This window comes from Phalacrocorax carbo, chromosome 18, assembly GCF_963921805.1.
Source record: "Phalacrocorax carbo chromosome 18, bPhaCar2.1, whole genome shotgun sequence".
Lineage (NCBI taxonomy): Eukaryota > Metazoa > Chordata > Aves > Suliformes > Phalacrocoracidae > Phalacrocorax > Phalacrocorax carbo.
Genome location: NC_087530.1, coordinates 3,381,398 through 3,407,762, shown reverse-complemented (window position 1 = coordinate 3,407,762; position 26,365 = coordinate 3,381,398). Strand labels below are relative to the sequence as shown.

At 43.6% G+C, this 26,365-nt stretch overlaps 1 protein-coding gene across 1 annotated transcript; it reads left to right on the top strand.

Annotated features, from left to right (window-relative positions):
- The first annotated feature begins 179 nt into the window (after positions 1 to 179).
- On the top strand, positions 180 to 26,153 carry CCDC187 (coiled-coil domain containing 187). Its single transcript, XM_064469114.1, has 16 exons — positions 180 to 267; positions 776 to 1,455; positions 2,293 to 2,392; positions 7,152 to 7,342; positions 13,990 to 14,096; positions 14,504 to 14,614; positions 15,614 to 15,717; positions 16,366 to 16,499; positions 17,041 to 17,186; positions 17,315 to 17,502; positions 18,986 to 19,073; positions 19,905 to 20,116; positions 23,463 to 23,647; positions 24,218 to 24,330; positions 24,855 to 25,023; positions 25,979 to 26,153. The coding sequence occupies exons 1-16, from the start codon at positions 212 to 214 to the stop codon at positions 26,146 to 26,148; spliced, it is 2,754 nt and encodes a 917-aa protein (XP_064325184.1). The 5' UTR covers positions 180 to 211; the 3' UTR covers positions 26,149 to 26,153.
- The last annotated feature ends 212 nt before the right edge of the window (positions 26,154 to 26,365 follow it).

The window sequence follows — 26,365 nt, the reverse complement described above, 5'->3', positions numbered from 1 at the left end:
GCCTTCTGGGTCAAAAGCCTGGAAATCTCCATTCCTTGAGCTAAAAGAACAGGTTTGGTGTTTGGCATGTGCAGTTTTCTGGTTACATGAGCCAGTTAAGTGGAACAAAAGCCCAATACTATCCTCTTGTTGCCTAGCTATTTGGTGCTTACACTAACGGTCACTCCTGTTTCAGGAGCAAACCAGTGGTGGAATCCTGGAGAGGAGTTTCATGGCCTGGGTGGATAAAACATCCTGTACTCTACCAAGGAAAGATCACAGAGGCAGGTACTCAGACATAAAAAGCATCCTAGAAAGCCTCTTTCTCAGCACACACTGCAGACTTTTCATAATATTCTGTTGTAAATGATGAAAAATAGAGCAATGGACTAATGTACTGTCTGACCTTAAAATCAGCCTCACTGTGCTGGAGTCCAGAGCTGTTACCGAACCTGGGAGCATCTGTGAGTGCTTTAGAGCATGGAAAGAGACTGGTGCTCTGGCTATCCAGGTTGAGGCAAATTTTTTGGCCTACTTTTATGTTTTCTATTTTTCTGCTTTGTATTTTTAAATAATAATTATTCCTTGCCAGCCCCAGGCTGATTCTTCTCCGTATTTGTCAGCAGTTAAAGCCGAATCCTGAATTTATCATTTGACAAATGTATCTAAAGACAGGGAAATCTGTTTCCTTTTCTTTTGCGAGGCACTTTAGCTGAGGATACCAGTCTGTGCAGAACACTGCTGTTACTTTGTCTTTATAACCTGACATTTCTCCTTTTTTTTTTTGTTTAAACAGGAATGAACTTCTAGGTACAGTTCAATCACCTAAAGAAAGAGCAGCATTAGCTTCTCCAGCACCATTGGAATCTGAATTCTCATTTCTCAGTCCTCTGAAATATGAAGACTTGAGGGACTGCTCTCCCTCAGGTCTCCATACGCCTCCTCTGAGTTTTTCCCTTCTTCAGAAAGATGCAAAACCTTACTCCAAGGATTCGACTTCTGGTCTTTCTCCATACAGAAGTAAACAGGATCGAGTGAAAGCCGTACATAATCTCTCCAAGGAACTTGCAGAAAAGATCGAGATGGCAACTAAAAGACTGAATAAAGCAAGCAGGGTTAAAGACTCTGCTGACAAAACATTGACTGACACAACTTTGGGCCTTTTCAATGAATCATCCTCTGTCCCAGAGCCTGAGACATCCAAGGATGAGCAAGACAGGCCAATGACTATACAAATGCTTCTGGACACCCCAGATCCTGATGACTTACATGTGTCGTCAGATAGGAAGTTTCATGGACTCGGCAGGATTAGCCTTGTGAGTAACACTGAGGGAACAACAGCCCTGGACAGATGGAAGGAAATACCCTGTCCTTTGTCTGGTGGGAGCGCTGTGAGCACAGAATTACCATGGATCACTCATAGCGCAGGACAGAGGCATCTCAACGCTGGTGAAGACCCAAGCAACACATTGCAAGGTAGATCCTGTTGACACAATGCAACAGTGAGACCCAGGTGCCATAGCCCAAGCCTTTCAAAGCTACAAAAGCAGTGTTTAAGCCTGATCTCCCCTTTCCCTTTGGAAGTGTTGCGTCTTGGAAAATCCCTGAGCAGTGAGGCTACCTCCCTAGGCTGTATCTGTACTGCTCAGAGGGGGTGGCTGCTGGATCCTTGAGTATTTGCAGACTTGTTCTCTGCACAGCGCACAAATCTAACGGCAAGAAGAGCCACAGGTGCCCTCAGAAAGCAGCACAGGGAGCCCAGGGACCCTCTGGCAACCTCAAGTATGAGTGCCACTCCATATGTTGTCCAGTAACTTCAGATCAGTAGGGCAGAACCGTGAAATGCCAGCAAGTCTCCTCAGATCAGAAGGTTGCCAGAATGTTAGTAGTGAGTGGCTTTTGTTATATGTCTGTTTGGTTAGCACTGAAAAGTCTGTCAGTCCCGAGGTGAGAGGAGAGATGGGACTGAAGTAGAGGCTATCACATTAAGAAGTAATGATCTAACTTGGGTAATGATCTAATTACTTTCGTCTCCCCTTATTGCACCTGTGAAACTACATCTCTTAATTTTATCTGTGGCTTTGCCACTGATTTTGGACACATCACTTCACCTTCTGGTGCCTAGGCTTTCCCAGAAGTAAGAAAGGAATTATAAACCTAACCCCATGTACTTTTGAAACCTGTAGATAAGAAGAGCTATATGGAAGTTAAGTGCTCACACATAAATAGGCAGAGAATAGATGCCAAAGCTTGGGCTATTTCATTTCTACAAAGAGCATATTTATTAAATGCCTTCATTTGTCTTTTTAAAAGGTTTTCCTGTGAATAAGGGCTCCGAGGTAGGCATAAGCCTATTGCATGAAAAGCCAATAACCAGCCCAGCCTCTCCATCTCACAGATTCTTCACTAGAAGGTAAACAAATTTGGATATATTATTCTCTGCTAAATGCACCACACACACGCGTAGCTAAAATAAATAGCACCAATTCAGCACAGAGCCAGACTGCTCTTTACTCCTTACCCAGCAAATTGCCAAGTAGGCAGATTTTGACACAAGATATACTGAAAGAGGGAACCACCTATTTGTAGAGAGATGAAAGATCAATAGGAAAGGTTCAGCTGGGGTTTTTCGGTGAGATGGATCTCCCCTACAGTAGTTTTGCCCTAGATGCAACCTCCCAACAGCAGGAGGAGACAGGGAACTGAGGGGGGGATTTCCTTCCATGCAGCTGAGCCCTGCCCCTCCTGCCCAAGGGAGCTCTGGCTTTCCACCATGGGGAGGCACATCCCCACTGGCTGTGCCTGCCGACCCCTGGGAGCACAATGCCAGTGGCGGCCCAACGGCCCCCCAGGCCAGAGCTCCGTGCTTGGAAAGGAACACGTCTCTCACATCTCCCTCCCCACCCCAGTAAAATAAAACCCTCAATGTTTCAACATACGGCATTGGCAGAAGAATAAATCGATTATCTTTATGAGTACCTAGTTAAATCTCCACTGATCTCCTTTTTGCAGGGGATTAAAGAGTGATTTCATCAACTGAATACTCTAAATTCATTTTTAGTAATTGTTTTCACTCACTTTGCTCCCCAAGTGGGTGAAAAATTCTCATTACTGCAGCTCTACAGGTTGGGTGTATGTTGATGCGTGAACAGCATTAATGTAGAGCAACACCTACTCACAAACACTAAGTTTCCTTGAACAGGACACATGTCAGAGCATTGTAATTATTATGGAAAACAAGTTGTGAGGCAGGAAGTTTAGAAAAAAGGATTACGTTAATGTAGGTTGTTTTCAGTCAGCCAACGCTAATTAAATGTTTAATGCAGATGGCAGGCGATAGAACACCTTCTGTGTTTAGCCTGTGTCTTAGAGAGCGAAGACATATTCGTGTAACTGCCGCGGGGGGGTTATCTCTGGGGACAGAGGGGACCATGAAGAGACCTGTTAGTTCAGATGCAATCGCTAACTGCAAACCAGACCATGCCCCTGCCCAGTGCAGAGAAGGACAAAGCCAGAGCCCCCCATGGGGCCACACGTCTCTCTGCAGAGAGATCTTCCCTTAGAGAATAAATCCCCTGAGCCCTAGAAGATTAAATATGACCTGAACAGGCATTACTGAAGAAAGGACATATGTGCAGCAAACTGGCCACCATGTCCCCAGCTTCCCGCTCAGAGCAAAGGATGAGGTGTTGGTGCTGTGGGATCCCTGCCACGCAGGGATGGCATGGCTCTGCTTAACAGGCAGTTCACTGGTGCCTGTGCCAACCCACTGGCAGTTAAACTGCAGAGAGCTCTAATGAGAAGAAGGGCAGTTTTTTTAACTGGAGGCAGGATATAAGGCACAGCATTCTTTTTAAGAAGATAGTTTTCAGCTTCACAGTGCAAAGTAAACAGGAGGAAAATGAAAACTGGTGTGGTAAGTCCAGATAGCTCAGCTTATCAAAGTTATGAACAGTAGTTACTGGAATTACTGAAAGCTAAACCCCTCTTCTTTGTGCACAACTACCACATTCACAAAGGTTGGGCTGATTTGTGCTCCAAGAGATCGGTCGCAAGGATTATGGAGCTGTTCTGTCACAGAAGACAGCAAATGTATAAAACATGAGCACTCAGAGCTTGCAGTGACGAGAGTCAGAGCTGCATATGCACTGCACCTTCGAGAGTGCAGCCCACCAGTCTGAAGAAAATGGTGGGGTCCATTACTCTTGTCCTGATGCGTGCGTGTTTATATGCAACTCTAATTCACAGTAATGGAAGGGAGGTGCAGAACCCCCGTGGGCCCCGATGGGAATAGCCCCTCAGCTGTAATGGACAAGCATCAGACAAAGTAGAAATAAGACAGATTGCGCTGATCTCCTGAACAGTGCAATTACTGAGAAAGCAAAGCTCCGGTGTGTTTGAGCAGGGAGTCAAACAAAGTCCTCAGAGCATCACAGAAAAAAACCCACCAATAAAACCTCTCAAACAATAAATCACAACCCTCTTGCACGTGCTGTTTCAAAAGATGAGGAGAGCTACTTGCAGATAAAATATTGCTGTATTTAGAGATTAGAAGTGGAAAGTGTTGCTATATTGTGAACTCCAGACTCACCCCCTCGTGGGTTGAGGACTCCCTCTGATGCAGCAGTAGTGACAGTAAAGGGACAATACAAAAGAAAGACCACCCCATGTCTAACTCTCTCCTAGCTGCTGGTAAAGTAAATAATACAAAGGTTCAGGGTAAAAGCCTGTCTTTGGATTGTCCTCAACTTTCATTTGCATATGATCTAGATTCTAATTTTGCAGCTAGTCCTGAAGCCTGTGCGCTCACTCACGGGAAGCAAAAGTGGATGAGAGTCCTTCTGTACACACCAGTGGGCAGCACATGCCCGTAAGGACAGCACGAGGCTCCCATAATCAAGCTGCTCCTGAGGTTGCTCCAGCATCAGCGAATTCAAACGCCTGCTGAGGGCACACAGCAACGATCTGATCAGACAGAAAGCCTCATGGCAAAGGAGCACCGGTGTGTTAAGGAGGTGACTGAGGAACACGCTTTCCAGGGTCATAATTTCTCCTGCTCCAGACATATTTGCAGTGAGAGTGCCTGAACTCCGTATGGCGGAGCATTTATAGGGAGTGAAGGAAGCCTGTCTCTTGAGCAGCGTACACAACTGCTAACAGGCGGGAGTAGTGCTGTGTTCTTAGCCCTCAGTAGATCTGTGCCTGTATAGCTCATCACTAGCGTAGCTAGAGCTAGGTTAGAAAATGTGATAGTAAAAGCAGCTGAATTAGGTCTAAGCTCTGACTTCCACTGTTGCTACCAGTGATACTGAGTTATGAGGCCACAGCTGGCTACAATAGATATTCTCTTCAAGAGCTCATCTGAACAAAGCCACCTGTTAAAAACTGTTTTCCAGCCTCATCCACAAATATAAAATATCCAGTGTTACAAAATCAGCGCACTTGAACATGACCTTATTCACAACCAGTGTCAACAGCAGAGTTTTGTGTTTACATGTTTAATTATAGCTGTGAAAACAGTGACTTATGTTCATGCAAGAAATCCCTCAGGTGCCTCTTTCCATAAGAAATGTCTCCATTTCATGCACGGCTGCTTGGCAGTCCGCAGGGGCGGCTGACAGAGGTTTGTTGCTAATGCAAATGACTCACTGATGGGAATTCTCCAAACTGCCAGTAAATGTGTATGCAATTTCATCCTTCTTTTGATCCAGTTACCTATAGAAGTGGCTTTCTGTAACATTCTGCATCTTTTAAGAGTCAAAAAGACTGTAACGCTTTTACCATAAGTTCAGTGCACCGGCCAGCCCCACGGGCTAAGGCAGAGCAAGCAGCCACCAGGCAGAATCCTGATGTCCCGAGCTGTTAGATCACAGCTCTGCCTCCTACTGCAGACCCTACAATGCTTTCTCTTTAAAAATCCAAAGAGTCTCATCTGGGAATTGTGATGGTTTATGCCCACTGCAGAGCTGGTTGTGTCTGGAAGAGAGGGGCTGCTGCCCACTCCTGCCTAATCTCAGTATTTTCTGTAGAATCTGCATTGATTTCCACTGATATTGGCAGTCGCCTTCCCAGGAAACAGCCAGGGTTGGATGTGGACCTTGCCATCAGTCTTTCCAAACAGAAGCATGCATTTCTCAAGAGCCAAAGGAAAGAGTGTCATTGACTGAAAAACTAACAGAACACAAAAACTCATTGCATTTTCCGAACAAAGATGAGAACTGCTTTTTAAGAAATCCCCGTTACCTCTTCTCTTTCTCTCTCATCCACCTTTGCTCCCACTTTCTGAAGACTACATCCAAGACGCCTTAGTGGAAGCTGTTCTAATCGTTTTAGCAGTTTCTGGGTCATGAAAAACAAAGAAAAGCTTATTAATGAGAAAAATGAAATGAGATTTCCTTAAGCTGATTGCCGATAAAAGAAAAAAAAATAACCAACATTTTCCACATTCATTTTTCTGTATAAAAAAGAGAACATCTGTCACCATCTCAGTGTGTCTCGGTGTCCCTCTCTGTGTTTCAGCTGAGGTTTGATCAATAAATACCCATTTTCACACCTTCTTTCCTAATCTTTTTAATTAAGCTCAGATAGTTACAGATCAAAACAAAGTAAAACCAGTTAGCTGAGATCTTCATCAGGACTGTGGAACCTGGTGCTGATGCAGTTTTGAAATATTAAAGTATATATAGCAAATCTTAGTTGGCCCATAGCCATGCTCAGCACATGTCCCCGAAACACTGGAACAGAGATCAGTACTTTATGTTTCTGAAAAGATCTCAGAAAACTTTGCCAAGGTTCAGAGCTAGATTGTGCAACCAAGCCCTAACAGTGGCACAGATTGTACAATGCAGCCCTCATAAATTAAGCGTCAAACTGCAAAGTTGTTGTTTCTATTTTCCACCAGGCTGAAAAATATCCAGCTCTTTCAGAGCAGCATTTAGAGTAGGTAAAGACGAGTGTTGTTAGCTTTCCTGACAACATCAAGGTACAAGAAAGGGGATTTTTGAAAGGGGATTTGCAGGTATGGCTTTTTAGTGAGTCTTTTGTTTCCATTTAACAGAATTTAATAAACGATAGCTTTGTTAAAATGAAATAGCCATTTTTTAGTACAAAAGATTGCTTATACTCATGCACGAGCTCAAAAACGCTGAGTAATTGTTGTTACCTTGACACAGTCCGCAGAGAGAACTCACAGCTCAGAGGAATTGCTACCAGTGTGAGACTATTTCCAAAGTGCAGAATCAAGAGGAAATTGCCACCCAGTCTCCCAGAGAGAGCCTGAGGACACCAAACAGCCTCACATTACAGCCCTCTGCTGCTCTGAGCCCTGGAGCTGAGACTCACGACAGCTTTGAGCAGGACTTTGGTAAGGTGGCACTTCCCAAAGTGGTGGGTACTTGGTGCCCTTCTGAGGCACTTCTTAAGCTATTGCAAAAGAATGAATAGTCCTTCATCGCCAGATGATTCTTGCTTACCTAGAACTGAAAAAACTTCCAGGGTGAGGGGGAATTTCAAATAGCTCATTCGCATTCCACGTTTCAAAGGTGAAGAATGAATATATGAAAAAATGCCCCCTCAACCTTCATGTCCCATTTAAGAGGTAGACCCCACCGAAAATGCAATGGAAACGCTTTGCCTTTTCCATGCAGTGCTGCGCTGTGAATTCAGCAGAGCGGCACCTCACGGGTTGCGCCTGTGCTGAGTGACACAGCGACAGCTACAGACAGCCCTCGATGGAACAAACCCCATTCGCAGCAGAGCCATTTTCAGCACCTTGCAACTTCATCTGAAGGTCTCAAGGAGCTTTGCAATTAATTCTTCATAATTACCACATCAGATAAGTGTGGGATATTATCCTAGATGTGGGCATGCAGCATTTACAGGGGTTAGCCAAGGATGCAGCCTGAATGGAGAGATCTGTGCAAAGATCCTGCAGGGCTGGCCAAGGCCAGGGTGGGATGCAGGGCATCGCCGCTTCTGCTCAGAACCAATGTTTGCATAGAAACAAGGGAAAGTTTGTGGCTGAAAGGGTTAAATGGCAAACAGTAGCATGCAGGCTGCTCAGTCTGAAGAGATCTCTGCTTGCTTCCACCAAACAGTAGCAGATGGTGCATTGTTTTAAGAGCTTTTCTGAGACAAAAGAACAAGATCAGATAACCTTTCCTCAAAGAGGGTACTTACAAAAAGCCTTTGCTCTTATTAAGGATTCTTCATTGTTTTCCCCACAAAATTTTATACATAATATTGGATTTTGAGGAGGTGGAGAAGCCAGCATTGTTTACTATGCTTCTCCCCACCCCCCAGGGACCAGGAGGGCATCTTACATGATTGGACAGTAAGTCCGTTAACAGAAGTGTTTACCATAAGCAAAAGACGTTTTATTTATTTAATATTAATAATTAAGGACCCAATTCTGTAAGTTCTCTGGCAAAAAGACCCTGCCCTCCACTACTCACCACATGAACAATAGGAACTGCTGCCTCCTGTCTACAGCAGGAGAAACCTTTACCTTCTGTGAGCATCTGCAGGAGCTGACAGCGTTTGAGTGAGCTCAAGCCTAAGGTTTCGCTGTGAGCCAGCAGTTCCACCACGGGCCATGTTGCTGCAGATGAGGCACAGAACTGTCACTCTGAAGACAATGTGGTTTTGAAATATGGGTCACAAGTGGATGTGTTCACCGCTCTTACCAGGAAAAGGGCATTCAGACGCAAGGCTGTATTGTCTGCTATAATGCATCACACCAGCAGTTGATTCTGTTCTCTTTCACAGACACAGAAGTCACTGTGCACGTGCAGCATAATGATGTGTAATTACACAACTGCTGCAAAATAGAAATATTTACCTTTTAAAGAAACACGCATCATCAAACGGGTAATTGTCATGCCAAAGGCATGAAAAATTTTCTGTAGAAAACATACCTGGCAAAATAACAAATTTAATTTTGAAACATCATAAAACACAGTATAAAAAGCAGATATTCACAAAATATTCGTAACTATTTACTGCCTGGAGCAAGACAGTGAACCTGTTCCGAACAGTTGAATTTTCTTTTTAAACACAGCCAGTATAAAATCCAGAACTGCAAATGCTACAAGCACACGCTGCGATGGACACAAATCGTCTCCACAGGCGTCACTGGAAAGTATTTCACATAGCTCTTATATGCATCTCTAATCAGTCTAGGCACAAAACTTAATATAACCTAACGAGCTGATGAGGAAGTGGTTTGCACATTCTGCTTGTCTCAGAGACACCACTACATAAAATCTTTCCATCGTTCCTGCCAGACCACCAGTTCTCTTCCACAGGGAGCTGAGGAGATGAGCTACACTCTCCTTGATGCTGCAGCACACCCTCTGAATACAGCCCACAGTGCCCAAGTTTCCATATTGCTATTAAATAAGGGAAAAAGGTGATTAAAAAATTATATTTTCCCTGTGCCCCTTCCTATAGCTTTGCAATTGGACCTTGAGCCAGATTGGACTAAATGAGCCAGAAAGCTCATTTCCTCTGGCCAGATTCTTAGTATTTCCTTTCCCGTATTTGAGAGACAAGGTTTAAGCTGAAATTCATTGTTAAAAAAAATATTTTCTAAATGTTGAGCTTAAGCTTAGCTACTTATTTAAAGTAATTGGCATTAGGAAAGCAAATGGCATGCTCTCCATTATTCTTAAAATGCAGAACTTTAACCTGGATTACAAAGAAAATACATTCATATGTAACATCTTTCCCCTTAACTGCTGATTGACATATTTTCTCATATCACTAGAGGGAGCTGCCTTCTTGCTTGTAGCAGCGGGAGTAATGATTAAATTAGTGGAATCAGCAAAGAAGTATAACAGCATAGGTCCAGCTAATTGTCCTCTGATTGATAATTTGAGATAAGACAGGTCTTTGTGTGTTGTTTCAAAATCCTACACTGCCTTTTGCATTTTACAAATCTTCCGCCTGGTGAAGCTTCAGTGAGCTCCATCATCAGCCTCCAAACGTCTCTAAAGTAGTCCACGATGATGGCAGCGTTGACAGGCAACACAAGAATGGCTCTTGAGAATTGCTCTCACTTCCTTTGATACCAGTTTTCTCCCTTGAACTCGTTTCTTTCCATACCCTCAGAGACTGTATTTGCACTGCTTGTTAGCTGGCTGAAAAATCATCCTATAGCTTGTGTGTGCACAAGAATTCAGGACTTTGCCCCTCTCCACGCCGCTACTCCATAGCATGCTGTTATTTGTAAACTACCACTGCAAAGCATGTTGACACATGTGCATTTCTTGCTCAGTGCAGTCCGGTGTTGCTTTGCCATACAGCTTGGAGCCTTGGCATCTGTATTGCAAGTGCAATGCATTGAGGGAATTTAATATAATTGATGAGCAATAGAAGTAACATTCCATGGAAACTCAGGGTTCTGGTTAGGTCCAGGTTTAGGCCCAGCTCTCTACCGCTAGCCTGCAGCAAGAGCTGCTGCGCTGCTCTGTATGTGACATGCCGCACGTGGAAAGGTCAGCAGCAGGGCGAGGTATTGCCATGTGCTGCAACATCTGGCTGGAGGCTGAACTCTGGCCAACCCTCCGCACTAGAGGATTTAGCTATAAACACAAAATATGCAGAGGACAGGAGCAGCACAGGCCACATTAATCCCCTCGTTTAGCAAGCAGCTACTCTTCAACGACAAGTGGGATACCAGATGTATTGAGAAGAGAAGAGAAGAGAAGAGAAGAGAAGAGAAGAGAAGAGAAGAGAAGAGAAGAGAAGAGAAGAGAAGAGAAGAGAAGAGAAGAGAAGAGAAGAGAAGAGAAGAGAAGAGAAGAGAAGAGAAGAGAAGAGAAGAGAAGAGAAGAGAAGAGAAGAGAAGAGAAGAGAAGAGAAGAGAAGAGAAGAGAAGAGAAGAGAAGAGAAGAGAAGGAAAGGAACTGGTTCATCAGGTGTGGAAATAGAGATTCTCCAAGGTACTCAAAAATGCAGATGAGCCCATTGATTTTCCTGTGTAAACAAGTGTAGCCTTTAAGTTTACAGCCTCTTGCTTAGGGATTGCTCTTGGCTCACAGACCTTGCTGAAGAAGGGCCAAACAGCCATCCTGTTCACCTATGCTGCATATCTCAGCTGTGACCAGGAGTTAGCAAACCTCTTTTCTCTATCCCCATTTACCTGTCATCACTACAGCTCAGTTCCTGCATGCTACCAAATTCCTGAAATGCCTAGGTGGTATTTTGCCCACCCCTTCCCTTACCTGAAGAGCATCCTGAAATAATAACGCGATTGAGCTAGCACAGTAATTTGGAGAGGGGAAGGATTGCCCTGGCCTGGGTATCAAATGGGTCAATTCCTTCTGGATCTGTCGCTCTATTCCACAGCAGCATTTCAGGGCTCTTCACACCCCACCTTCATACACCTCCAGGCAATAATGTAGTCAAAGTTGTGCTTACATACAAAGTTGCAAGTATGTATTTCTGTAATAACTGGTTTGGACTGATTGCTGACATGGGCAGAAAGAGAAAAAGCTGTCCTTGAATAAAGCAGCAGTAAGTGCTTCTGCCTAGCTTCAAGTGATTAGAAAAATGAGACTTTTAGCCTGGCTTTTTTAATTATATGTCACAGAGATTCTACAGGCTTTACTGAGATTCTGCAGGTGCAGCGGAAAGTGATTTAATAAATAGCATTTTTTTTAAAAAGACTGAGTGTATGTACATTGAAGCTATCTGGGTATGCAGTCAAATGCCATTCATCATAATGTATGAGGACATGAAGTTTAGCCAGATGGTATTTTCTTTAATGCAGGATGTTGCCAGCACAAGAAATGCATCTGGAAATAGCCACAATTAGGAAAATTATGTTCAAAAGGGGTGAAAACCAATCAGAAAAAACTTTTTATTCACTTTGACATCAATACCATTGGTCAGGCTTTGAAGAGAACAACAATAACGTTGTTCAGTTTGAGACACAAATTGAAAATACTTGCATTTTAAACTATATCCTAAGAGATTTTCATACTTCAGAATGGCCCAGTTGTTAGTATTAAAAGCTACTCAGACAACATGGCATCGATAAATTCAGCTTGTAATTTTTTTTAAAATAAAATTTCCTTATTTGTTAGTATTGAAGGAGGCACCCTCATCTGGGTTTTGAAAGCGATGAGCTGTCTGCCTACCCACTGAAGAATGGTTCACTTATCTTTTTTTCTATTATATTGATTAAGACCAGTAAAAAAACTTCCTTGTAGAAACAACAGCTCTTTCACCCACAGAATTTTCCTAAATATACCATTTCACAAAATCACCTCTGGTAACTATAAGCATTAAAGAGGCTGAATTGGTCCTCAAAATTAGAAAGACTGCGGTGAAACCAAAATCTTTTTAAAAGGTTGAACTCTTCATTGGGCGTGTGATTTCTAGGTAACTCAGTACAATTTTGCCTTTTCAAACAACTCTCCAGAACCAGGAGATACGTGTTACTGAAATAAAGATGAGATTTTCATCCAGTCTTTTGATTCTGAAGAGTAGGGGCTTAAGAAAAGCCTCCTATAGTAACACCGTAACAGGTAAGTGAAATTCACAATCAAGCTGCTTATACAAACACAGCAGCATCCTAATAGAAAATCTGCATCAGGCTTGAAGAATTAACATTTTATTTCACTCACATCCATGTAAACACAAAAAGCATCCTGGCATGCAAAGAAGCCCATGTCTCTGCTCCTTACATGTTAAATATCCTTCAGTATTTAAAGCAAAACCAAACCTTGCATGTCGTGGGCTTATCCTGAGGCATGGGCTAATTTGGATTCAGACAGTCTGGATAGGGATACAGATTTTATCTAAAGTTTCCAAGTCAAACCTATTTCTATTTATGACCCACACTTCAATTCATTTATGACTCTGGTTGCTGTGACAGTGGCACAGCACAGAGTAAACACCCAACCTGTTTGCATAAGCTTAGCAATTCATCTGAGAAGCTCAAAGCAGCCAAGAACATATCACTGGTAAATATTACATCACCTATACTGTAAAAAACAGACAGGAGACTTACAAGAAGGAAGTAGCAGTGCAATAGGTGCACTGGAACAAGAGTTGTTTTCCCCACTTAAAAGTGAAAGCTTTTTTTCACGGTTTTCCCTTCCCTGTGACAAAAGAGAGAAATCAAGCCTGCACCCCCATAGAGGGAGAAGCTGCAAGATGGAGGGGGCACGCAAGAAGCTGCTAGAGTTCCTGAAGAGGTGACCAGGTTGGGAAACTTTTATTTTTTTGTAACTAGTGGGTCTGATCAGTTGGTGCAGCAAAGGAGCAGTGGGAACAAGAGTGGCAATAACACACACTCTGAGCTTTGGGCTTAGAATGGGAACAGGTTCCCAGTCCTTCTCTTTCCTGGCATAGGCCCTCTTGAGCCCTACCTCCTCCCCTCTGCCCAATACTTGCAGGACTTTATGCTAACAGATTTCTTGGCAGGATGTAGGTAGCGACATTTTCCTTCTTCAGATACAGTAGAAGAAGTGAACGTATGCAGAGAAGTTATTCCAGGAATAAAGGCAGTCATCAGGTTTGGGAGGCTTCCAAAAATAAGCCCAGGGAAGATTCAAAAGGAAAATAAGAGTCAGGAACAATGTACACATCCCCCCTTCCCCTTTTGGTGATCCCCTGTTTAAGTCTATGCATTAGGACTCAGGCATGTTTTGAGAAGTACAGTCAGGCCTGAAATGCAGCAAAGAATGCCGAGAAGCAGATGCCCCAATACTGCATTGGAAACATCATGATGCTGTTAGATTATTTACAAGGTACACTGGCCTCAGTGATGACCCAGCAAGTCAACCCTGCTGGCAAAACACTTAGCAAATGCTTAAGTCCCAAAGGACTTTGAATGTCTAGAAACACATTTTCAGGGGAGTAACTGGAATCTGAAAGGAAGAATCTGCTTCCACTGCCTCCCTCTGGTTAACTCTGGTACTTTATGCAGCTGGCCCCTATTAAATGGAGCACAGGTGTTTTAAATTAATCAATGGTGACTGTTACCATCTGTTTCCTAAGCTTCTGCAGGTGAGGGAGATCCTAGCTGCACAGAACTGGAAGAGAAACACAGGAGCCATCTGGACAATTTGAGGCAAACCTCCCTGCTCCTGGCTCACAAACTGAAGGTACAGTAAGCAACCTAGGCAATAAGTAAAGAGCAACTCAAGTTCTGCTATCCCAGGTAAAAAGGTGCTAGCTATCCCTAATTCAGGTGGGTTTAGCTATAATCAGTTGGTATCATCTGACTGTGCATCAGGTTTACAAACCCTATGTAGCTGTAAAGGAGAGGTGCCAGCCTTAGTTTGCTATTTGGAAATCCTAGTCTAGCACTGGTAGGTAAGAACGCGTTGCCCTGCTGCAGCCAAAGCAAGTGTTTGCACTGCCTTCCACAGGCAGCCGGATGCGACAGGAGCTGGCTGCACCATACCTGTGCTGCCCTCCCTCGGAGTTTACTGCCCTTTGCCCCCCAGCTCTGAGGAATCATGTGATTTGGTTAAAACCATCATTCATAGAGTGTCATTTCCTAACACAGGTCCATCAGCTCCAGCAGAAACAGCAGCTTACTGTGCTGAGGGAAAAAGCAAAGCTAGAGGTACAAGAAAGCCAGAGGCTTTTGAGTGACCTGCTTCAGCACCGTTCAGAGGTAAGTTATCATTCCAGATCCTGTGTTACTACTTCTGGATTCATCAAAATGCTCTACCAATCCCCGCTGGTTCTTTTCCCTCACTTAAAGTCCCTTAATCAAAAGGGGGTTTTAAACAGATAAAAACTGGAGGTCAGGGTAACTTTTTGGAAGTGCCCAGGTTTCTCAGGTACTGGAGTCCCTTAGGCTGTCATTTGGACTGTTGATCTGAAATCCTTTAGATGCTGCAGCTTTTGGTATTTATGGCTGGTTTTGCTGTAAAACGAAGTGACAGCTTTTTAAGTCCTCAAGAGATAATTACTGATACTTGCTCAGACATGAGAGGCTAGTGAGATGCTAATCTTGACCAAAAAGTATCCTTTTAAAAAAATAAATTAGAATTCTGTTTATTTGTTTTTTCCCTTCTGGCCTTGGATTCTGAAGTCGGCTAGGAACTGATGGACTTCAGTGTCTATTTGTTAGAATAAGAATTTAGCCCCATATGCATAAACACAAGCTCAGCCCTCATGTGCAATTCCAAGCTCTTGTTATATCGTTGAGAGTATTTGCTTTGGAGGATACTTCAGCTCAATTAATGTCTCTCAATATGTTTGAACAGCTTAGAGAGAAGTTACCTCTGGAGTGCTTCTTTTGGGGTTTGGTTTTGTTTGTTTGTTTGTTTTGGGTGGGGGGGGTTTGGGGGGTGGGGTGGGTGGGGGTGTTGTTGTTTTGTTGTTTTTAAAAAACCCTTAGGATGAACACAGTACCCTGACTCCCATGAAAGTAGCTCTAAACACAGAACGGTTTGTGAGCTGTTATACTACCTTACCTCCATATGCCCATGCAGTTTTTTCACTGTGAGTGGTATCCAGTGGCTAGTTAATCCAACTCGGAATTATTGGCATATGACAAGTGTTATCTACAATGAAGGGCTTTCCCAAGAGGATGAGGGAAGAAGGCTTAAAAGTTCTGCCTTTCAAATGGACCATTCAGGTGTACAGACAATTTCTGTGTTTGCAGGAGTGCAGTAGCTCCAAAGACAGTTATTCTTCAGCATCAAGACTGGACCATGCAGAGCGAACGTGGAGACGACACCAGTCGGAAGGTGCCAACACAGCTGGCAGGTACAGGAGGCGGTACACATCCAGGCACTCTGATGGTTTAACCTGCAGTTTGACTATATGGATGGCTTGGGGCTCTAGAGCGTTTGCACTGCGTTGTTTCTAAAATAGATGTTCATGTCAAGTCATTTAAGAACAGCTTACATGGCCGTCATGTTTTCTTTAAGACTATGGCCTAACCATTTTATTCATTCAGATCTCTGCTGTGAAGTATCCCACTTTGCAGTACAGTCTTTCTACCCTGATTTATGCACAAACCACAGTGTAAATATCTTTCCAATGTTGTGGGAGAACTTGCACTTTTCTTTTTTTAAATGTAGAAGCCCCGTTGAAACTTGTGGGAAAACATGATTTTCCTCATTTTGCTTTACCATCATATATCTTGGTATGAGTGAGAATATTGTATGTGCACATTTTTATGTTTATTTGAAGTGGCATAGATTAAAGACTTGAGAATTGCTTCTAGAGCCTTATGCATACAATTACCAGAAAGGCACCTTTGCGCAGGTAAAACTTCCAATATTGCATAGAAGTGAGCACCATGCTAGTCTGAAAAAGATTCAGCCTCCACAGAGGACTTTGCTATGAAAGCTAGGAATTGAAATAGTATCTCTGCAATAACAAAATATTCCCTTCCTTTCTTACCTTCAGTAATCAAGAGATACATTCACTGAAACAATCTGCATTGAAGATAGAAAGAGATCACAGTCCAGTGGATCCCAAAATAGTGGGAGAAAGAAAACCTCTGGGAGGAAGGGGTTCATATTGCTCAGTGCTTCAAGAAGGTGAATACTAACTTAACGGATTTGGTGGTATTGGGCAAACAACAACGCTTTCTAGCATGGCACGAGAAACAGCGCGGCATCCAGGGGCTGGAACATGTAATCACAAATTGCACTGATTTACTGACTGATTTTGAAAATTTTGACCTTAATACTTATATTATGCATATTTAAACCATAGCAATCTCCATTTGTGCTCCTGACGCTTCTACTGAAAATAGTCTTGGGAGTGAAGACTTATTAATGCTATTTATAGGCACCCCTCCCTTTTTTTTTTTTTTTTTTTTACCTGTTTACCATGACTTTAGTTGAAAGTGAGGCTGGTGTTCATAACTTGCGCCTGAAAGCTAATGGCTGTGGGGTGACTGTGTTCAGGCTCCTGCTCAGGGCAGTGCGCAGGCCTGGCTGCCAAGTCTTTGCAAAGGCGCCTTGAATTCAGGAATGGATGCTAACTCATGTACTGTGGAAACCGTTTTCAGGGTCTCTTTCTCCTTTGGTAACAGACAAATATTTTACTTATGGTGACTTTAAATCTTCTCCTCAGGATCCCTGCTGGCAGAGCATGGGGAGCTGCTGCACGACCATCAAACCTTGAATCTGTTGTCACCTCCAGTGAATCTGCCCCACGGGGAGACCTGTGCAGGGGATGACTCTGGAGAGAGCAGTGAACAGGCCAGCTCTGACAGCCAGGTGACACCAGCTCTTGTACTAGTGTGGGGGGTGTTTGTTCTTTTGAGGGTACTTTTTTGGTTTTCGGTCCCCATGTCAAACTCATCACGACACTTCTCTAAAAACGTGACGCTTTGCTCTGTCCCCAGTGGAGTGAAGTTGGCCGGCACTATGGAGGCTCCAGCACCTTCTGCCATTTCAGCTTGGCCATGGTGGAGCAATGTCTGAGGGGAGAAGAGCTGCGAGCTCAACACCAGGCTGCCCTCCTCAAGCTCCGCAAAAAAGCTCTCCGGGAGAAAGCCAGGGCTGAGCTGGCCTGGCTGGGCCACCAGAAACGGTGAGGGGGAGACGTGTGGGCAGGACACCACAGGCCTGCCCTGATGGGGACAGGTCTGTCAGCAGGAGGTGGAGGTGCTGCTGCCTGCCCAAAGGAAGAAAAACTGTCCCGGCTCAGGGCATGAGAGCAAATATAAAATCTTTCTCTTACAGAGTAAGTGCAGATAAAGGAGAAAGAGAGGAGTCTGCAGAGTCTTATTCTCTACAGAGCTCCCCACTGCAGCCTCCTTCAGGTGTGGTGTGAGCCCCTCCTCAGTGCTGACTGGGTTGAGGCACCGTTAGGGACAGCGTGAGCCCCCCTCGTGCGAGGGCTCCCTCGGCGCTGACTGGGCCGAGGCGCCGTCAGGGATGGCGTGAGCCCCTCCTCGTGCGAGGGGTCCCTTGGCCTGACTGGGCCGAGGCGCCGTCAGGGATGGCGTGAGCCCCTCCTCGTGCGAGGGGTCCCTTGGCGCTGACTGGGCTGAGGCGCCGTCAGGGATGGCGTGAGCCCCTCCTCGTGCGAGGGGTCCCTTGGCGCTGACTGGGCTGAGGCGCCGTCAGGGATGGCGTGAGCCCCTCCTCGTGCGAGGGGTCCCTTGGCGCTGACTGGGCTGAGGCGCCGTCAGGGATGGCGTGAGCCCCTCCTCGTGCGAGGGGGTCCCTTGGCGCTGACTGGGCTGAGGCACTGTCAGTGACGGCGTGAGCCCCTCCTCGTGCGAGGGGGTCCCTTGGCGCTGACTGGGCTGAGGCACTGTCAGTGACGGCGTGAGCCCCTCCTCGTGCGAGGGGTCCCTTGGCGCTGACTGGGCTGAGGCGCCGTCAGGGATGGCGTGAGCCCCTCCTCGTGCGAGGGGGTCCCTTGGCGCTGACTGGGCTGAGGCGCCGTCAGGGATGGCGTGAGCCCCTCCTCGTGCGAGGGGTCCCTTGGCGCTGACTGGGCTGAGGCGCCGTCAGGGATGGCGTGAGCCCCTCCTCGTGCGAGGGGTCCCTTGGCGCTGACTGGGCTGAGGCGCCGTCAGGGATGGCGTGAGCCCCTCCTCGTGCGAGGGGGTCCCTTGGCGCTGACTGGGCTGAGGCACTGTCAGTGACGGCGTGAGCCCCTCCTCGTGCGAGGGGGTCCCTTGGCGCTGACTGGGCTGAGGCACTGTCAGTGACGGCGTGAGCCCCCCTCTCGCGAAGGTCCCCTCAGCGCTGACTGGGCTGAGGCACCGTGAGGTACAGTCTGAGCCCCGCTGGCGCATGGCGTCCCTCACCAGTCGGTGCTGTGTACTGAGTGCTCAGGGAAGTCTGGCTGCCTTGGATGAGATCCAGGCGATACGGCCCCAGGGTGGTGAGATGTCCTCCAAGTCTAACGGAACTTTCTGCAGAGCCTTCCATAGCTACTGCTGCTTTTACAGCTGCTTTGAGAAGAGCTTTGATCCTATCCCTGGCATTGTTTTCTGACGAGCATTAAATCATGGCATTTAATTATCTGATAGTGATTCCCATCCTTCTCTGGTCTCCAGCTGTCTGGAAAACTTTCAAGATAGCAAGGGAGCCTCTGCCGTGGCTGCAAAGCAGCGCAAAATCCTAATGGAGCTGAAACAGGAGCAGGTAAAGCTGCAGCAAGAGGAGCTGGCTTTCATCTTATAAACAGTGGGAGGATGCAACATGGGGAGGTGCCTGGAGCTGCTGGAGCAAGAGGGGTTTGTTGGTTTTTTTTAAAAAAAAGCCACTGATGTAATTTCACATGCATTATTCTGGTTTCTTCCTACATTCAGTGAGGTTTTTTTTGTGCCAAAGTCAGCAGTCTGTAAATCTTAAAACACCTTCTTCTTTTTTTTTTTTTTTTTCCCCTTGCTACTCCACTGTTACTGTGGATTTTTCTATTTGTGCCACAACAATCAGGTCATATAATGCAGGTTTCTACTGATTTATGCAGATTTATGCTTCTGATGTTGAAATATATTAAATTAATCTGACAGCTAATTTTATACTCTCAGTTCTCCGGCTTCTGAGAGGAATGCTGGGTTCATAATTACACTTGGTAATCAGAAAATTTCTGTCCTACTCACTAGCTTGTATAAGCCTCTGCTTTCCTTCAAGAAATTCCTATGCAGAGTGCAAACCACAAGCATCCTGTAGTTTTGAATGACCTGAAGATAATTTGTTTCCAAAGGTCTCACCTCTGAGACACGCTGTCTCCCAGGATTCTCCCTTACCTGTCATTAGTTTTCACAGGTAACCCCCAGTCAGCATTAGTGAAAAATAAAACTGCAACAGTCCTTTACAGAAAAAGGAACAAACCCTTTGTTTTGTTGAATTTTCAGGATGTTTTGTGAGTAGTATTGCCTTATGATAAGAAATACTATACATAGTTTTAAGTAGGTCTTTTTTCTCTTATCTTGGCTCTCTTACGCTCCTTTCTTTTTCTGCTTTGCGTAGGCAGAAATCCAGCACCTGCAAAGCATCTATAGGGAAGCCCATCAAGAAAGAAAGCTTTTATTAAAGCAGCAAAGAGAAATCTTAATGATGCGGCATTCAACGGCACAACTCCAGGAAAAGCTGTGTAATTTGGCCAGGAAGCAAGAGGTTATTAAGTCACAGTCTGAGCAGACAACTGAAGTCAGAGCTGACAATACAGCTAAGGAACCCAGGTGAAACCTTATGTATTACCATTTCCTTTTAGCTTACAAGGAGCCCACCAACTGAAGAAGGAATAAAGTTGAAGACAATAAGACTTATTTCTAGCCCGAAGTTATACTCTGCCTCAGCAGATTCCACAGCCTACCCAGAAAGGCCTGATCTGACAGAGAATAGAGTTGTGTCCAGCTAAAGAATAAGCAAAGCAAGAAATATGAGGGTTAAGTAAAACCCTTTCCACAGTGGTAGCTGAAGAACCAGTCCAGTGGAGAAGATGGAAGCAGTTATGTCCTAGATAATTGTGTGAGCTTTAAATATTCCAAAGAGGGAGGTATTATAGTGACAAGTTTCAAAAACCGCTATGTTCAAGCAGTTGATGCATCAAGATCACTGCTTATCCTTCTGACCAATATTGCCTCACTGTTTACTTGCATGCCCTCCGTATGGCCAACCTACCATCTCATGTCCAAATCAGTAAGTTTCTTGGGGCAGGTATCAGCTTATTGCAAGGTATGTGAACGGCATCGAGTAAATTAAGGTGTCTGGATCCATCACTGGAGATAGATCCTTTCCATACCACTTACTAAATTTTTTAGGTAGAATACCTTCATCACTTACACTGATTTATTTCAGATTCTTTCATTCTTTGAAAAGAAGTACCCTTCTGTGCAGAGGGAAAGTGTTTTAAGTGAAGTCTTGAATTTTACTAGAAAATTGTTTGAGTCAGTATTTACACCAACTGGACTGTTTATCAGGGACTGCTTCTGATGTCTACAAAAAAAATTTACAGGGAGTTACATTATGATCTCAGTACTTCTATATCTCACAAATATTAACTTCTTCAATAGAACAAGCTAAATCTGAGCCTTAATCCTGAAATTTAGAGTCTACGTATATGCATATATCTGCTTGTGTCTATATACATATATATATATATATGTAATCATGTAGTACTGTGATTTGGATTTATCATTAGAAGTTGGGAAAGTCTGTTTCATGCTGAAAAAGCCATGTTGATCTGCCATCATAAGCTTATTGCACATGGAAGGGGCTGCACTGGGTAATTAATTATTTAATCCTTTGTGCAAAAGGTGGAGTGACAGTTGTTCCCAAGGCAGCTGTGCTTCCATTAGAATGGCTCCCTGCTCTTGCATTCAGTGTCACAATCCTCTGGGCTTTAAGAAAGCCAGTCCTTGCAGGCTTTATCTACTAATTTTAAACTGCGTTTTTGTTTGAGCAGGTAAACGTATTTCACTATGATTATCTGCACTATAAAATGTTAAGCAGTGTTGCCCGAGTCTGTGGGACTACAGCCTGTCGTTGCGATGTTAGGAACAAATGTAGCTTTGAAGCATCAGGTCTAGGCAAGTTAATTTACATAGTGTTAATAACCAGGATATCTTTTAACGATGACACGCAACCGCTAATGATAATTTGCATTTTCATGATGGCTCTTAACTACAAATTCAGAATACTTTGCAACTACATATTAATGAAACTTCAAAATACCCATACGGAATGAGCAGAAATGTATTGATTTGATTGGTGAAATTCACTCCCTTGTCGTCATCTGGCTCTCGGCCTATGCATCACTTAACCCCTTGGAGCAGGTTTGTGTTTCACTTAGGATTTAACCACGGAAGGCTTTTGTTCTACACGGAGCTTAATTTTATGCTTAAACTGAAGTGTAGAGGTGTCATGTAAAATGCCCACAGTCAGGTGGTTCAGGGGTTCAGTCAGACTGTTCGGAGAAAGCGCTGGCTTCCTGTTCCCCAGGCGCTGTATTCCCAGCATCCCTGTTTGCTTTCTGCTGAGCCAGCAGAGCTGAGCAGAGCAGATGAGGGCCCAGTATTTGCACTGCTCAGAACAGCAGTCTTCCGAAGCAGGCTCAGATGAACAAAACCATCTAGTTTGCTTCATTAAAAAACAAAACAAAAACCAAACAAACAAAAAAACCCAAAACAAATGCAGTTAAAGACAGATATATATCTATATGAATTAAAAAGCCCCTTTCATTCAGTGTTACCCAGACCTTTAGCAGACTGGTGAGTCAGGTCTGTGCATTTACTTAAGTCCCCACAGGGAAAGGCTTTCAAATAAATCCCTGCATGGAACTGATCTATAATTCATGGTGTTATTGATTGCAAGTCACAGAAATCTTTAAAAGGTTTCTTGGCTGTGCTTTCACTTCTTATTACTGACAAGCCTGCTCATAGGAGAACATATTAGCATCAGTCTAGAGCAGACGGGGCCTGGAGGAACCGGCACTGCACCCAAACGCCAGCCGCTGCATGAGTGTGTATAGAGCTGCTCCCTATGTGAGAGTGCAGAGTGGTAACTCTGCTATCTATCCACCAGTGCAGGTATGTTCATATTCTATACTGATCAGGAAGGCAGTTAATAAGTAGGGCTGTAAGGAGGTGGAAAGGGTTAGGAAATACTTTTAAAAGTGAAAGCAAATTGAAATAATAAATAGATTACTAACATGCAGCAAAAGCTGCTGGTTTGGGGTTTATTGATGTATGTTAAATACTAGAAACAAGGAATGCAAAACTTGTAATTGTTATAAGTGGACAAGCTTTTAGCTAAGAACTGGGAATATATCTTCTGAATTCTGAAATCTGCTTATTTTTAAGTCGTTAAACATTAGTGGTGTTGAATCCTCTATAGGCCTGTTTTATTCATGTTTAAAAAAAACTCAGGGATTTGGCTTCTAAGCACTGTCACATTATTGATTTTAATCTATTCAATATATTTTTAACTTTTTAAACTGTTGTACTAAAAAAAAAAGCCCACTACATGTAGATCACTTTTTTCTGAACAGAATAACTTACTCAACTCTCTATTCTACAGCTTGTACCACTAACAGAAGTCTGAGTGTAAATTGTGTTGCCTTCTGCTTTTGCAGTAAGGAGACTGTTTTATCATTATCACAATCAGTATCTGATGTCCCAAATGTCCACAAAGTTGTGGTGCTACATTTAAAGTGGAAAATTTAACGAGTTCTGTTGGAATCTGATCATTGATTGGAAATGGAGGAGGCATACAGGTTCAGAGTCTGAGCCTGATTTTGCATTTTCAGGGCTGATGATTTCTTCAGTCTCCTCCTATTCTTGTCTATGAAGATTAGAAACCAGTATCTAGTGGGAGAGAGGGGAAAGGAGAAATAAATACACTATTCGGAGTGCTTCTGGCTTTACTAATTTGCTGGTTTATAAACATAGGTGCACATGAGCACTATCAAGTGCTACCAGAAGCATTTAATTAATACCTTTATTGACTTTGTATAGATTTGTCATGATTAACTTGGGAACACGAAAACAACTCCCAACCATTAATTCCTTGTCTAACTGTTTACAGCTTTTCTACTGAGAACAAGAAACCATTGGTACAATACCAGAAAGAGGCAGAGGAGTCCCCAGGTTTGGAGCAGTCCCTTGGTGTACAAGGCCCCGAGGTGCCTGGAATGGTGGCCAAGAAAGCGTGTGGTGTTACCAGTCAAACCACAGACTCAGTCTTTATGGTTAAAGATTCCATAAACACAGGTACCCACTAAAGAAGACTTCTGTAGCAAACCATGTCTGTGACTGCTTAGTCAAACTGAACAACTTGAGTCAAAAGTTGAAGTCTCAGCTGTTCTTTGGAGCAGTTCAGATGATCTTTCAGAAGAGGACTGTCGAGCTAATTAACCCATGAGAGAGAACTTGTGATGTTGATCTGCCCCTCAGTTACCTCCAGCATGGGTTCTGGTACCAGGAATTTGTTCAGGATTAGCAAGAAGAGGGTGTAACAAAGGTTTAAGCTGTTTTGCTGAGGTAGCAGCTATGCGTAGGTGAAGAAAGAGAAAAAGAGCATAGAAATTTCTGGAAGTGGGCTTTACAGTTGCTGCCACGTAACTGCAAGATACGTAAGGTGATGATTGGGTAAATAAGGTCATTGGTCCTTTCAGCTTCTGTTGGTGTGACAAGGAATGTGTGGGGCAAAACTAAAGTACTCAAACTATAAATATTTTTAAATTAGCCTTTTTGAGCAAAAGAAAAAAGCTATGGTCAAGTTACTCATAGAAAAAAAAATGCAGCACTGGAAACATTGTAACTTAACATTGTGCCTTTCAGAGCTTAAGGCTCAGGATCATGTTTTATTACCTCTGGAACATGCAAATTCAGCTAGAATGGATGAGTCTATCTCCACACCCATTAGAAGAGAAGGCAGAAAGTGTGCGTTTCGGGTAAGGATCACCTCTGTAATTCCATTTGTGCCTAAAGAAATGCTGCCCTGGGTTATATTTGCCTTAAGGTAGGACAAGACTCATTTGACAGTTATGAACATCAAGTAGAAATCGGTCTTGTGTGTTGACTATGTGCACTTTAGCTAAAGACTAAAGAGACATGGGCTGGTTTACCACAACTTTCCTGCCCCTTCCACTTTCTCTGTGTTGTTAACTCGTGACAATGCGTTTAAGCCATCTCCAGTGGGTAAGTGCTGTGCCGCTCCAGGAGAAACTAAACCTGTCCCTGGAGCAGTAAACTATCGTTTGTCCATAGCAGCTGCAGAGACTAGTCTTTCTCCTATTTCCTACACCAGAGAGACAGCCCCAGCGTGGGTACATATGCCTAAGAGTCCATATTCACTTGTATATCTTAGTGTGAACCTAATCTCTGATCTCTTAACTGTTGTTTCTGCCAGTCTGCCACCAGCAAAGTCCTTTCCTCTTTGGACATTAACTCTGTCTCTTAAATATTTACATTGTAGGAATCTGTGCTGGAGGAAAAGGCATTTATTTCAAACCCAAAGATAGATCCTAAAGACGATGAAGATATTCATCCACGTGCCAGCAAGTTCACAGTGAAAGGCTTGGGGATGCTTTCTACTTTGTGTAACTTATGCCTGGTTCGGGCAGAAAATACTCTTCAAGGAACTGGTAAATCATATTTAATGCTATTATGTCCAATCTGTTTCAACCACTTCAATCAAACTTTAATCCAGACAGAAAGAGAGACAATCTTCTCATTTATTACTGAAGTGTCTTCCTCACTATACCCAATACATAAATCACTGCTAGGCAAGATGGTGGAGATCTCTCAAAGGTTTATTATGAGACATGATTATTCTGCTTCCTCAGAACAAAATCATAACTTGTTCTCATTTGTCATTAACAACTTACTCTCTTTTGAGGCATTTTAAAAATAATTTAAGGTTTTCTTTTTAAAAGAACATAGATCAGTTGAAGATAGACTTCGACAGGACATGCTGGGGTTATTTTTGTTTCCAGGTTTTATCCTCAGTTCATATTTCTTGTTCTCAGTAGGACATATAAAAAATAAAACTGGCTGTTTATATATGACCCAGTTATATCATTTATATAGTTCTGGGCATGCATAATCTCTGTATTATAAATATTTGCATATTGTGGAAATATTTCATATTTCTGTTATTTTTCTAATGAACATTCTTTCTTTGTTTATTCCTATAGCAAGGGAGACTATAGATCTGTGTAATTAAGAGTTATATCATCAAGATCACTGTTACTAAGTTTGGCATAGGCTGCACCTTAACTAGATTCTCAAGCCTAGCTTTGAGCATGTGGACATCAAATTGTCTGAAATAAATCCTGTCCCTTAGGCAAAGAGAAATTTTTCCATGGACTTCAGTGGCCCACAATTGCACCATTAGTGCTTTGACTTGATTTTTTATATTTTAAAAAAAAATTATATATATATATTTGGCAAGGAGTCTTGTGCTGTTCCATAACCTAGAGTGTCAGTGCATAGGCACTGCCATAAACTCTAGTAGCAAACCTTAGATCCCTGTAGTCATGGCTACTTTGTGTGACTGAGAGAAAAAAGAACCCTGTATTTGCCATCTGTGCATTTCAGGTGATGCTACACCATCCTTAGAAGATCTAGAGGAAGAGACTCTGATAGCGGAGAAAGCACACAAGGTGCAGAGAAGTCATAAAACTCTAAGAGAAGAGCAGGACACCTGCAGTCCACTTCAGGCATGTGGCAAGCTTGTAATTTATCTTAACTGGGTTTTTCTCACATAAATATTCAACAGGACAGTCCTCGGTATTGGCTGTCATAGAGATATTGTGCTTGGAACTCAGCTTGCAGGCAGAGAAATTGAAGTTGTATTGAGGTTTTGTTGTACTATGTTAAAATGTTGCCCTTGAGTCTGGGGGAAGTCCAGCAGCAATTCACCTGTATTTAGGTTTCCTGTATATTCAGTGATTCTTGATCACACTCTCTGCAGCCTGGGAAAAG